The sequence below is a fragment of the Fistularia commersonii genome, chromosome 12 (genome assembly GCF_037954325.1).
Source record: "Fistularia commersonii isolate RoL2024-O1a breed Wild chromosome 12, RoL_Fcom_v1.0, whole genome shotgun sequence".
NCBI classification, from domain to species: Eukaryota; Metazoa; Chordata; class Actinopteri; order Syngnathiformes; family Fistulariidae; genus Fistularia; species Fistularia commersonii.
The window spans coordinates 1,663,904-1,679,053 of NC_141295.1; the positions used below are offsets into that span (position 1 = coordinate 1,663,904).

Here is a 15,150-nt window from a genome sequence, read left to right on the forward strand (position 1 = left end):
TGTTGAAAATTATCCCAGTACTTTGTAAAACTTCCAATTTTGCTTTCACAATTTGTTGTTGGCTGTTATTCATCTGTGCTATGAAGCTGTTATCAGTGTTACAGAAATTTGCTAAATGTGATTACAGTCCAGCCACATGTCCTTCAAAGATTGCTGGACTTCTGTGAGGACTTCACGTCATCAATTTACATCAGTGACCCAGATTATAATGCAGCCCAACTTTTATCTTTTCTTAATTTTGGCACAAATGGTCATCTTGTTTTCCTCCGTAAATAGAATGTCAAGACCTCAGCTTTTAAATTGTTCCTGGCAAAGTCTGATATGACTTTACTGTTCTTGAGTGCTACCAGTGATTTTCACCTTCTAGTCCACTGTGTCTTTATTATAAACTTAATTTACTTTTCATGTCTTGAGTTTTATTAAGCTAGAAGCTGTTAAGCGTTTTCGTCTCACCAAAGATAGAACTCTGTAATGCCGAACTACCGTAATTTCCGGACTATTGAGCGCACCTGAATATAAGTTGTTGGGGTAAAAATGAATAGATATATGTGTACGTATATAGGCCGCACTTGTCTATAAGCCGCTGGTGTCCACATTGTAACATGAGATATACACACAGAAAGCTGTTACACAAACTTTTTTTTTTAACTTTTAATTAAACACATACGTACGACCACAAATATGTGCTGGAAATGTTTCTTTCCGAACAGTGCCTGTAACATGGCTGATGAAAAACATAATAATAAAAAAAAATAATAATAAATGACTCAAGGAAAAGTTCCGCCATCCAATCATTTTCTATTCCTGCTTTGTCCTATTCTAGCTGATCGCGACCTTCGTCTTCCCCCTGTGCACTAAAACCATTAAAGTCATCTTCTTCAATATTGGAACCGAAAAGCCTATTATTTTCATGGTAATTTCATTGGTCCGAAATGTTTTGGTGGCATGAAACTTGTTAGCTTCCCAAAAAATCGGGCCAAAAATTGTTTAAGCCACAGTGTTTAAAGCGTGTGAAAAAAGTAGTGGCGTATAGTCTGGAAATTATGGTACTACATTTGTCTTTGAAGGAATAGTTCGTCCTGATGCAATAGAGAGCTGCTAATGAGGTCATAAAGGTATTCTAAAATTAAAGTCATTTTTTTGTTGGATATATACCTAAAAAATATATCAGAAAAAATTCTGTCATTGTTTCCAAAACACAATTTTTCTAATGTGCTCGATTCGGATATAAAAGTCATATTTGAAGGAATTGCACTTTCCAACTGCCAAGTCAGTCTCTCCTTTTTCCATTGTCTGTCAAATATTGACAATACTCTGTTCAAACAGTTTGCTGTTATTGTGGCTGTTGCGATCATCACTAACTGACAAGGATGGATGTGGGCAACTAACGTGTACCAAAAATAATATAATCTATTAAACCTAATGAGATGACTTTTGATATTACTGTACTTTCTCCTTATTTTAAAAGGGGAGACTTTGACAGTGTTGCATGTCAAGAGTGCAAGTGGTCAGCACAACCTCTTTATGAGCTGCTAACTCAGCCCATCAGAGGTTAGTGCTGATACAAAAGTGAACATCTTTACTATGCAATTTCTTTGAATTTGTTTTGTTGTGACATCAAATTCTAACAAACCATCTTTTGATTTAACATATTAACTACAATTAGCTGAAGTTTGACATATAAACAAATGAACATGAACGAGCTTATTAATGTTGATAATGTTTATCACCTTTCCTTACTGTGGCATGTTCTCAGTGTCTTGTGTATTGCAAGAGTGCAGGTGTTTACTGCATGCATCAGTATTAACATCCAATCTTTTTTTATTCTCTCTGTTCACCGTACAGGTGGACTAGTGTCTCCTGGTTCTGCTGGCCATGTCTCAGAGGAGTGGCCATGAAGACCCAGAGCGGTACCTCTTTGTGGACCGTGCTGTGGTTTATAACCCAGCTGCACAGGCTGACTGGACTGCCAAAAGGCTAGTATGGGTCCCATCAGATCGCCATGGCTTTGAGGCTGCCAGCATTCGTGAAGAATGTGGAGATGAAGTGGTGGTGGAGCTGGCAGAAAATGGAAAGAAGGCCGTGGTCAACAAGGACGATATCCAGAAGATGAACCCACCAAAGTTCAGTAAGGTGGAGGATATGGCTGAGCTGACATGCCTGAATGAAGCCTCAGTGCTTCACAACCTCAAAGATCGCTACTATTCTGGCCTCATCTACGTAAGTGTTTTTATGTCATAAGATCAACTATCCCTCACAACTGTGTTTTCATGTGTATACTTTGTATCATAATCATTTTTTGGTTATGGAGGGAGAAAGCCTCTTCAATCAGAGACAGTTTTAAAATGCTTCAATGTTGAGGTCTCCCATGTCAAACTGCACAGAAAGTATGGGCGGCAGCTCATTGATGTGAAGAATGTGGGTATGGAAAGGACGAACATACTGTGTATAATTACTGGGGATGAACTATGGAATTCTTTCCATTTGACAAGGAAAATCTACCAAGGAACAGCATCTATAATATTTATTCAGACCCTTCATGGTCCGCAAAGAGATGTTATGCTGTAAATTATTAAATTATGTGCTGAATGGATTTCAAGAAAAAAAAAAGTCACACATAGGTACTGCTAAAACCTGTAACTATGATATTTGAGATAGATTAGTAAAAACATCATTGTCTAGAAGCTAACACCTTTCCATGACACAGTGTACAATGCTGAATAAATCATATTACTTTTGAAATAAGCAGTAGGAGTTGCATTTTAATATTCTCATGGTTGGAATAAATTAGAAATTTGCTGAGAATAGACAAGAATAAAATAACTACTGGACTGGATAAACAATTAACACAGTTTTTAAGCTAATCTTTTCTGTTTGTAGTCCGCAAAATATATATGTTCTCAATAAGCAAACTGGCTAATTGCAAAAGATCAATGAGACAAAATCCAGGTGACATAATTGGTCAAAAGGATATCATAGCAGGATGAAAAAGAAGCAGGTTTGTGGTGTAGAAATACATCAGTGAACAGTAATTTGTGGGAGTTGCTCTCCCTCATATTTAAGTAGTCAGATCAATGGATGTACTTCAGACCTTTTGTTTTTATTGAGAAAAAAAGCTCATTACAGCCATCAGTTTTGATTAATTGGCGTATCAATGTTTTGTCTCCCTATATCATGTCTTCAGTGCTTCTCGCCGTTCTTACCAAGACAACATGGCATATAACAATAAACTAATAATCTTTGTCACATTAAGGTAACAGCTAACCTAAAGAGATTACTCACTTAAATATAGTGAAACTGGTCATTTGGCAGATGCGATTGTCAGATGTGTCTCGTGTAAGTATTACCTCATTTTGAAACATCCAAATTACAGCCTTGAATATTTTTTTGCATCTGAAGTACTTCAGCAGGCTCAGAAACAAGTTTTCCTTTCAGGAGCAAGCATTATGTCCTACATCGGCTACAGATTTCCCCTGTGATTATGACCCACTTAGTGACATGCATTCCTGGAATAGGCCAGGCACAGAGCTAGTGGGCCACCTGAGACCAGGGAGGAGATGGCGGTGCTATGAGGTTCCACACTAAGAGGCCATTTCTTTTGCTCTATAATGCATTTTTTAAATGATGAATGTATACATTTAATGGTTAGATTTTTGTCTTCTCGCACTAACTGGACTCTCTGGATTTTCTTTCCTTGAAGATGTTTCACCTCTCATCCAAGAAAGAGGGTTCTTCATTTCACTTCTTCAGTTGATGGTTAGATATCAGCCAATTGAAAACTTTAGAAGGGCAAGAAATTACAGGAAGAGTAGAGTAGTAGTTTGTGACCAGTACTAGATTTTAAGGCAGATGCTAAAATTTTGAGTATTGATTTCTACTAATAAATATTTTTTTTAGTACAAAGGTATTGCTTTTAATAGATTAATTATAAAATGAAAACAGCATTTCAGTATATAAAAAAAACCTTGAGCACTCCTCGCTCTATGTCATTTAGTATTTTAGGTATAAATACATGGGATCTTTGAGTACATGGGAGTCATTATTAAATATTATCCTTCCAAGAAGCTGTTTAAATTCTGCTTTTTGACTAGCAATGGAATCTCACAATGGTCAGGTGACATTTTAAAGCCTGTTGTTCAGAACTGAGATGGAAGTGTTATAACTCTCAAAGGGATGAAGGACTTCCATTTTTGTCCAATACATTGGTGTGTGTGTGTGTGTGTGTGTGTGTGTGTGTGTGTGTGTGTGTGTGTGTGTGTGGCACAGTGGTTAGCCTCATTGCAAGATTGCCCTTGGTTTGATTCTGACAGGGGGCCTTTCTGTGTAGCGTTTGCATGCTCTCCCTGTGTCTGCATGGTTTCCTCCCACAATCCAAAGACATGCAAACGGTTAATTGGAGACCTTACTTTTCCCGAGACGTGTGAATGTCTGTCTCGATATGCGGATATGTGGCCCTGTGATCAAGTGGCAACTGTACTCCGCCTTTCACCCAATGGCAACTGGGATAGGCTCCAGCCCCCTCTCGACCCTGAGTGCAGGATAAGTGGTATAGATAATGAAAGAAAGAACACTGGTGTGTGTGTGTGTGTGTGTGTGTGTGTGTGTGTGTGTGTGTGTGTGTGTGTGTGTGTGTGTGTGTGTGTGTGTGTGTGTGTGTGTGTGATAATGGTTTTTTTCGAGATCAGATTTCTGCCAGTCACTTTTATTCAAACCAAGCGTCCCATACTGTGAAGCTACCATAACCCACATGTTTAGATGTTTAAATTCGATGCCTGTAGACCATGTTGACCAGCTGCTTTATCATCAAAATCTTCTTTTCTTCGTAACTGGACTTGAATTTCTTCACTTGAGGATGTTTTACCCCTCTTCCAAGAGGCTTCTTCAGTTCTTATGACCTATGGGGAATTTTTGAATATAACTGCCAAGGTTTTGGGCAGGGCTAGTTTATGATGTCTTGTTGTATAAATGGTAGAGTCGATCTGGAGAAACTAGGTGTAAGGGGGTTGTAATGCTAATGGGAGTGTTGGTCATTGGAACAAAAGAGCAATTTTATGGGATTTCTTGGATTGGAATGTGAATAGGTAAAGCTAAAACAAAGGAGTGAAATCTGTTGGATCACATGAACTGAGGCTCATGTGGACATTACTGGCGGCTGGTTCCGGTGGTGGGTCTTTCCTGGTTGTTTGAATGGTGTAGATGGTACACTGTTGTACATCTGTGGAAGGTTCTGTCTGAAGCCCCCGTCTCTTTTTAAAGACGTTTTTTTTTTTTGTTTCGAGAAAGATGGCGTCTTTGACTCCTCACTCGAACCATGTTGTCGTCTCTGGTCAGAATATGGATATTGCTGTCTTCAAAAGAATAGCCCTTGTTCTCCAGGTGAAGGTGTACCGTGGAGTCCTGTCCTGAATAGGTGGCTCTCCTCTGTTGGACCGTCCGTTTGTGCAGAATTTGTTTGGTCTCCAATATAGACGTCATCATAATCCTCAGTGCAAGTGACAGCATACGCTAAATTCTCTATCTTGTGCCATGGTGTTTTGTCCTTGGGGTGCACCAGTTTTTAACTTGGGCTGTTGTGGTGTTTGAAACATACTGTTGTTCTTTTTGAACACCCTTCGGAGTGTCTCAGAAACACCAGCAACATACATTGTGACGATATTCTTTTGTTTATTGTTGTCTTTCTCCTGTTCTATATTCCTGCCTCTGGTGGTTTCTGATTTGGCGAAGGCCCAGTTAGGGTAGCCACAGGATGTCAAGGCTTTCCTAATGTGTTGCACCTTGGTCTTGCTTGCTTTTGTGATTAATGAGATGTTCTTGGCGTGGTGGTGTAGAGTTCTGATTACCCCTAGTGTGTGCTCAATGAGGTTGTATGAGTCGAAAAGTAGATACTGGTTGGCGCATGCAGAGGTTTCAGAGAGGAGTCAAAGAAGCCATCTTTGTTGAAACAGAAGAAACTTATCTGAACAGAGGAGGGGGCCTCAGACACAACCTTTCACAAACGTACAACACTGTCCTGGAAAGATTTCGACAAGAATTCACCATGATCTGGATGACTGAGAACCTCCACAGACATCTGCTGCTTAAGCGTTTCTGTGAATATGTCTCGTCCTCCTTCTTCTTCTCCTTTCGGCTTTTCCATTCAGGGGTCGCCACAGCGAATCAACCCTCTTTATCTAACCCTATTCTCTGTATCCTCCTCTCTCACACCAACTACCTTCATATTCTCTGTCACTACGTCCATAAATCTTTTCCTTGGTATTCCTCGATACCTCCTGCCTGGCAGCTCCAATTCCAGCATCCGTCTACCAATATATTCACTCTCCCTCCTCTGTACATGTCCAAACCATCTCAGCCTGGCTTCTAACATGAGTCGTCACTCTGATAGACCATTCCTGATCCTATCCATCCTGGTCACTCCCAAAAAGAACCTTAGCATTTTCATCTCTGGACTTCTAGCTCTGCCTCCTGTCTTTTTGTCTTTGGAACTGTTTCTAGGCCATACAGCATCGCTGGTCTTACCACTGTCTTGTACACCTCTTCTTTCATTCTGGCTGAGTCTTCTATCGCATAGTACCTGACACTTTTCCCCACCCACCCCAACCTGCTTGAACTTGTCTCTTCACCTCTTTTCCACACTCTCTGTTGCTCTGGACTGTTGACCTCAAGTACCTGAAATACTCCCAACTTCTTGATCTCCACTCCCTGTAGCCTCACCGTTCCACCCGAGTTCCTCTCATTCACACATATATACTCTGTCTTGCTGCGACTAACTGTCATTCCTCTCCTTTCCAGCGCATACCGCCACCTTTCTAGATTTTCCTCAACCTGTTCTCTGCTCTCACTGCAGATCACAGTGTGATCTGCAAACAACATGGTCCATGGAGATTCCTGTCTAACCTCATCTGTCAGCCTGTCCATCACTACTGCAAACAAGAAGGGGCTCAGAGCTGAGCCCTGATGGCATCCCACCCCCACCTTTAACTTCTCTATTACACCTACAGCACACTGCACCACTGTCTCACAGCTAGCATACATGTCCTGCACCAGTCTAACATACTTCTCTGCCATTCCAGATTTTTTTTCTTCATTTCCTCTTTAATTTTCCACATTCATCAGCTCTTCAAAGTACTCTTTCCATTTCCCCATTGCTCTTCTGGCTTTTGTCAATACATTTCCCTCTATCCTTAATCACCCGGACCTGTTGTACCGGTTGTACTTTTCCATCGTTATTTCTCTGTTTAGCCACCCAGTGTAGATCAGTCTCTCCGTCTTTACTGTCCAATTGAGCATACAAGTCATCGTATGCCCTTTATTTTGCCTTTGCTACCTCTATCTTTACCTTACGTTGCATCTCCCTGTACTCCTGTTTGCTCTCTTCAGTCTTCTCAGTGTCCCACTTCTTCTTTGCTAACTGCTTTCTTTGTATATACTCCTACACTTCCTCATTCCAAGTCTCCTTATCTACTTTCCTTCCGCATGACACACCAAGTACTCTCCTACCTGTCTCCCTGATAGCGCAAGCTTTAGTTTTCCAGTCATCTGGAAGCTCTCGCTGACCACCCAGAGCCTTCTCAAGTCCTCCCTGAAAACCATACAACACTCCTCCCTTTTCAGCTTCCACCACTTTGTCCTCTGCTCTGCCTTTGTCCCCTTGATCTTCCTACCTCCTACCTCTGCTCTTATAAGTTACACTATCTTCCTTTCTTTTCTGGAAAAAGGTGTTCACTACAGCCATTTCCATCCTTTTTGCAAAATCTACTACCAGCTGTCCCTCTGCGTTTCTATCCTGTATACCAAATCTGCCCATCACTTCTTCATCCCCTCTGCTGCCTGCACCAACATGCCCATTGAAGTCTGGACAAATTACCACTCTCTCATCTCCGGGGATAGTCTGCATCACTTCATGTAGCTCATTCCAGAACTTCTCCTTCTCCTTAAACTTACATCCCACCTGCAGAGCATAGCCACTAACCACATTGAGCATCACATCTTCAGTTTCTAATTTCAGACTCATAAGCCTATATAACATTCTTTTCACCTCCGGAAATTCCTAACAAACTCCTCCTGCAAGATAACTCCTACTCCATTTCTATTCTTGTCAGTACCATGATAGTACAACTTAAAGCCTGCTTCTAAGCTTCTAGGCTTACTACCTTTCCACCTGGGCTCCTGGACACACAGTATATCAGCTTTCCTTCTCTGCATCTTGTCGACCAACTCTACCTTTTCCTGTCATCGTCCCAATATTCAGATTCCCTACTCTCAGTCCCAGACTCTTGCCTTTGCTCTTTCTTTGCTTCCGAACACACCTTCTTCCTCTCCTTCTTTGACCCACAGTAGGCCAGTTTCCTTTGGTTCCCTGTAGGTCATCAGTACCAATGGCGGTCGTTGTTAACCCGATCCTTTTTGATCTGGTTATTATGACTGATTTGCATCTTTGGTTTTGGCAAAACTTTCATGCTGGATGCCCTTCCTGATGCAACCCACTGCATTAACCTGGGCTTGAGAATATACCCGGCCCGTGCCCCCCCCAATGCTGGCTCGGGGAGACACTAGCCTGAGGCTGACTTAAACCAATGAGCATAAAGCATCTCAATTAACCCAATAGGAAATGAACACCCTCAATTGCAATAACAAAAAGATTCACAGGTCAACATAATATTCAAGATATGCCACATAAAATGAAACATAAAATGAATATACAGTTCTATGATTTCCAAAATCTTGCTACTTAATCAGTCCTTTAGCAAGTAAATGGGAGTTAGCAAGTGAAAGTAAAGCTATCGCTGCTTAGACTGTGTGGATATCCGCTCTCGGTAAACAGTTGGAAAAACTGTACTGTTGGCTTTGCAGATCAAAATCCACGTTCCCCAAAAGCAAAGAGAACAGAACAGTAGGGAGGTTCTCCTACTGATGTCACATCCAGTCGAGTCGAGGCACTTATTGTGGTGGCTCGCCATCAAGCATTCCTATCCAGTGCGGGACGCATGGGCTCTAGAGTTCACCGTTTCTCCTGTAATACAGTCCTTAACTTAGCAGGAAAATGTTCAAAGTAACCAGTCTATCAACATAGACAGAACATTAAATAAAACACTTAGAATGATAAAGTAAACATCAGAAATTACCTTCATATTGTGTTAAGGGTCAATTTGACCCATTGGGTCAATGGGTGAAATGGGTCAAATTGACCCTCAACATAAAATGAGGGTTAATATCTGTTCCTTTCTTTGCTCACTGACTTGATCAACTCATTGACATGACTTTCTATGCTTATATCGTGGTTTCGCGTTTTTGTCTCGTAACTTCTGGAACAAATCGCTGTCAGCATTATGATTGGTTGATAGATCCACCACTCCCGGAAGCAACTGTGCGATTAAACTAAATGACAAATAAATTCACCAGCAATATGAAATGATAATTTCATATTATTTGTCCCATTTAGACATTTTATATCACTAATATGACATTAAAAAAAATATGGTGAAATTCTATTTATTCCTATTTATTCAAACATTTATTAACTTATGGCCATCCTCAACTGGGTTACATGATTCTACACAGTATAATGTCAAAATCACTCAAATCCAGCCACAAGAATAAAAGATATGTCTACAGATATAACCCTTGAACAACAGGAATAAGAAAAGGGGCGCACTTAATATCTAAATTTCCAAATCCTTTTCTGACCACTAACATTTCCAGATTCAAATCCAGCTGCCTGGATTTAGGTTTCCTTTTCTTTTATATGTTACCAAAACTTGAACAGATTCGCTTTCAATAATTAGATATTAAACAAAATGTAGGATTATGACATTTAGATCAACTGTAGCATTTTTTTCTCAGTCTGTCTTTACACAAATGGACATAAGTTTAATACCTGTATCTGCAGATGTATTTCTTCTCCATATTTGCCTGTTAGGCTTTTACTGATACCTTACAGTCAAGTTATGTTTGAATTAAGCTTGATTCAGAGACCCATGAAAAAAAAACCCTGTGAGAAGCTGGGGCCCTGTTGCTTAGCATTGGTTGTTTCACAAACGTTTGTCTTTGCAGAGGCCTGGGACTATTTAGACTGTTCAGAAGTTCTCTGCTGTTAACCATTATCTTATCAGATTGTGCTAGTCTCCCTGTTCACTTTCCATCAGGTCGAAGCATTGTAAATTCCCCTCAGATTTACAGTGATTTATCTGTACATCTATTGAGTAGGCCTAATGGATTGAAAAATTAGTTGTGCAATCTCCTTTAAGTTGACGTCTAACGATGTCCAAAGGTTACATCTTTAGAAACACATAACCTTCTACAGTAAACTGGCTGGTGTCTTGATGTGTAGGCATCCCACCCCTTGCCCAAGGTTCCCCAAAATATCCCCTGGGGTGCATAAGCATTTGTTGCATTTTGTTGATTTGGTGGGCTGCCAGCTGAGTCATTCCTCTCCCCACTGCCTCTGGCCCCTGATGGTTCAGTAGCAGTGATCTGTCTGCTTGGCGCTGTGCCTAGAATAGGGGGTCTAGATTATGGAAACAGCCTGGCAATACATTTTGCAAAAACAATCAGCACCTACCATTAAGACTGTATATCCATCCATCCATCTTCTACCACTTATCTTGCACTCCAGATCACGGGGGATGCTGGAGCCTATCCCAGCTGTCATCAGGGCGAGAGGCGGGGTACACCATGGACACGTTGCCAGTCAATCACAGAACCACGCATACAGGCAGACAACCAATACAAATACAATAAAGGAGCTTTATTGTCATTTCTACATCCATGTACAAACACCCAGAAATCTGTTCTGCCACTGCAGCATGAATACTCCATCTCACCATTTTTCCAGTTCAACTACTGGGTCCCCTGGAGCCCACAGGTCACCATATATGCTTTAAAGAATGTGGCTTTGCAGACCAGCCAGTGGTAGAAATGGAGAGAGGGGGTTGAGGGAATGTCAGTAATACACAGAAGGTGAGGAGGTTCATGGAAAGCATATTAAGAATTAGCCAGACTGGACATAACAGCAGATAGAATAAGGGAAATAGACGTGCTGGCAGAGTTATTTATATTTGCAGATAAATAAAGAATTTTGATTCCAGCCGTTGATATGTGAAAAGGCTTAATCTGTCGGTGTCTAATATACCCTTATACACACTTGAATTAACCGAGCCTTCCTGCAGAGGCAGACGTGTTGCGGATTAACCCTGTCCTGGCGTGTCTGTCTGCATTATGTCGCTGACAGATAGATGTACTGTCATAGATTAAATCTTTACCTCCTTTGTCTGATTGCCAGTGTCTCTTAAACCTTAAAATCTCTGTCCATTGTGACTGAAAATTACATAATGTTGGCGAATAGCCAGTAAAATAACAGCATCTGATTGTATATTTTGTTTTTTGCAGACATACTCGGGTCTCTTCTGTGTGGTAATAAATCCCTACAAAAACCTGCCTATCTACTCAGAGAACATCGTTGACATGTACAGGGGCAAAAAGAGACATGAAATGCCCCCTCATATCTACGCCATCTCAGAGTCTGCATACAGATGCATGTTACAAGGTAAGTGTGTTACTGTTGTATACCGTGGCCCTTTCACTATAGTTGGTTTTGATTGATATACACAGCAAAACATGAGTTTAAATTACGCATTTTGTTGATTTGGTAAAAGTCCACTGGGTATTTATCCAACTGGCTCTTTGCCACATTAATTCAAATATTGGGAAACACGAATAGACCTCAGTCATTGGAATAACTGTTTTACTGTTATAACAAGGGCATGTTGTTTATTGTTGATACATATGATATTCTCTGGCTTGCCCTGTAGTTTTCAAGTGGTGACAGCTGCCGTCTTAATTTTACTCCATTTACCAGCTTCTTCCTTGTCCGTTGCAATGAGTGGCGACAGACGGAAGGCAAAAATCACTTTTGAGCTATATGTTTTCCGCCTGCAGTCTTGTGACTACAACCCACTCTGTGTGGTCATACAATTCTTCCTGTTGAGACTGATTGATTGAAAACTAAAAGGCATTATAGCAAGAGTGTTCATGTTTTTTTGAGTTGAACTCTTCTGGCTTTTATTCATCACACAAACCTCACCATGGTGAGGCTGTCATTTGCTTGGCTTTATCCCCAAGCTGTCAGCCTGCTGTCTTGCTCTTAGTTACTGGCGGTTCTCTTGGGCTGTGAGCTCTGAATGCATAAATATTCAGGATGTCCACGAGTCATTAAAAAGCATTAAAAGTCATTAAATAGATTTAGCAAAAGTTCGGGCCTTAAATAGCATTATAAAGTATCAAATTCAATGTCTTGAGGAATTAAGAATTCAAATACACTTGTTTGGAAAAAAAAACCATTGCTATTTGTAATTTGTTTTGATTAGGCTACATAAACATTTCATCGTTTCGATGCTGTGATGGTCGGTCATAATTTAATCGGCTATTGTTTATGCCCGCTGTTCTGACGATGCACAAAGTTACACAGTGAATGTTGAGCGTGGCAAAAGAGCGGAGAATAGTGTTGTGTTGGGAAAATGGGAAAGTGTCCTATTCTAGACAAGTGGATGGATGAAGGACCGTTCGAAGGCTGTTTAAAGCCCGTTGGCGGGATTTGTAGCGTGTCTGAAAAAAACTTTTAAATTGTACATGTGATCAGAAGGTCATAAGTCGGGGAAAGGCGGGCGGATTTTTTTGCAAAGCAACTGCTCCGGTCGCCAACACAACAGCTGTTGCTGCTTCGACCACCAACTTCGCCACAGTGACTACTTTTGTGTCTGGACACTGCAGTGTAGCACCACTTGTATTTGTTAAACCAGGGCTCAGGAACCTTTTTGACTGGGAGAGCCATAAAAGCAAATTTACTTCTATATATATATATATATATATATGTCATTGAGAGCCATATAGTATTTTTAACGTATTATAAATTAGATATGTCTTACTTTTAACGCGACCTCTGGTGCTGCATGGATTTGTTCGATGTGCCGCTTTATATTTTACCGTTTCATCGATTCAGTTTTATCATTCCATATTAGACATACCACAGATCCAAATGCTAATTCCTCTGTTCACCGTAATCATCATATTTTTTTCTTTTCGTCATCTTTTCCGTTGCAACGGTTGAAGCGGATAAACTAGTTGGCTATCTGATAAAATTAATTTCTTCACCTTTACAATGACCCGGACGTGCTCGGAAGCCATTGGTTCCAGACACGACTGACGGGTAACCCGTGAAATTTATCTTCATAACTTATTTCTGTTTACTTTACAATGACACAGTATAATGAAGAAATATCACAAGTATTTTAAAATCATTTCCAAACTGATTTTTTTTTTTTTTCAACTCAAAATTGTCTGGGAGCCATATGCCGTCACCAGAAGAGCCAAATATGGCTCGTGAGCCATAGGTTCCCGACCGCTGTGTTAAACAATGGTGTCTCTGAGCTGTTTGAGGCAATGTTTCCGGTCTCTGACATAGCTAAATCTTTTACACGTGGAAAGGACAAATCAAGCTATAGTATAACATTTTGATTTTCCCCATACTATAGAAAAGAACTGACTTCCAGAGTCACGTTCCTAAGGGAAGTGAAGATCTGCAACACAACTGAACAAATTGTTGAGGCCCTGAGACAAGTCTGTGACCAGGTCAGAGCTTGCGGAGATGTTCTCATAGTGTCCCGCACAAAAGAAGTACTGGCATCTGTAGCGCCAGCCAGGACAATATAAAGGGTGTAACTCAATTAAGAGAGAGGGAAGCGAGAGGGTGCAATGCACGGACTGAAAAAAACAGCACTGGAAAATGTGCTTGAAGCACTGAGAAAAAAAAAAAGGCTGTGTTGACAGAGGTGTGCGCCAGCCTTCAGAAGGACTAGATGAACTGGCTGAGAAAGCTGAACAATGCAGGCGGTGCACTCATGGATCAAATGATCTAAGGAGGAGATACAAGGACAAATGCCTTGAACTGAAAAACGTTGACAGTTGTAGGAAAAAGGAACTAAGAAATATGGACTAATAATCAAACACAAAGTTTTTTCCATGTGCTTCTTTAGTTGCATTATCACTCAAAATCTGTTCAAATCTGCTACTGTGCGAAATCTATTCCAGATGTAAATGATATTGTTATAGGGGTGCTGCTCGATGGCATGCCAACTGCTCATGGTTCATCCATGATGGGTTAAATGCAGAGAATAAACTTTCCGCAAGGGATTAATTAAATATAATAAGGTATATTGATATATATTTAAAGTGGGATTGAAAAGGACACTGAAAAGCATTAAATTAGAGTAGCTGATACCTGCAGAAACCTTGTATATCGTAAAAAATTGAACAAGAATGAAATGATGTGTTTCCTGTTTTTGAAGATTTTTTTTCCAAATACCTGAGTAAGGAAGTTTACTTCATTCAGCGCCATATTTCTCAATTTCACTTCTTCTGGTGTTCTGAAGATTTACCTAGAAAAGTCTATTCCTCAAAATTGTGGCAAAATAGATGTTCTAATGGCCTTTGACTGTGTTCCCTAAACCCACACTAATTTATTGATGTTTCAAGGCAATTTTTATCATATGGCTTGTGAAGGAGGCGGCACGGAAGTGCAGGCGTTCGCTTCACACCAAGAAGGGCCTTGGTTCGATTCCAACAGGGCCTTTTTATGTGGAGTTTTCATATTCGCCCTGTGTCTGTCACTTTGCTCCGGGTTCTCTGGTTTTCCCCGACAGTGCAATTACATGCTGTAGGTTAATTGGAGACCCTCATTTGGCTTGACATGTGAATGAGAGAGTGCATGGTTGTATTTCTCGAGATGAGACCCTGTGATCGACTGGCGACTGGTCCCTGCTTTACCCAGTCTTACCAAATGACAGTGAGCCTGATTCTAGGATTAGCTGTATAGCTGTAATTAATACATTTATTAAGGATCGCTAAGGTCAACTTAAGGTTGATATTGGGTAAGCTGATTCCTACCCCTTTCAGTCAAGTTTCCCTGCACTGTAGATTTAATTTGATCGATCTGATGTGACTTAGGGATGCTACATAATCAAATTGTTCACTATAAGACTGTCGTGCTATACCCTTGTGACTGCGGATTGCTAGCATGCTGCTATAAAAATGTTAAATCTAATTTATTTTCAAACAAAGCTGCATGATTAATGGCATACTTAAAAAAATAAAAATTCT

At 40.5% G+C, this 15,150-nt stretch overlaps 1 protein-coding gene across 1 annotated transcript in view; it reads left to right on the plus strand.

Moving 5' to 3' along the window:
• The window catches only part of LOC147228083 (myosin-10), a 69,322-nt gene that overhangs the window by 1,853 nt on the left and 52,319 nt on the right, over positions 1–15,150 (plus strand). Inside the window, exons 2-3 of the mRNA XM_086156267.1 lie at positions 1,846–2,220; positions 11,386–11,542. Coding sequence (XP_086012393.1) covers positions 1,876–2,220; positions 11,386–11,542 — 502 coding nt within the window. The 5' untranslated portion in view covers positions 1,846–1,875. The remainder of the gene's footprint in view (positions 1–1,845; positions 2,221–11,385; positions 11,543–15,150) is intronic.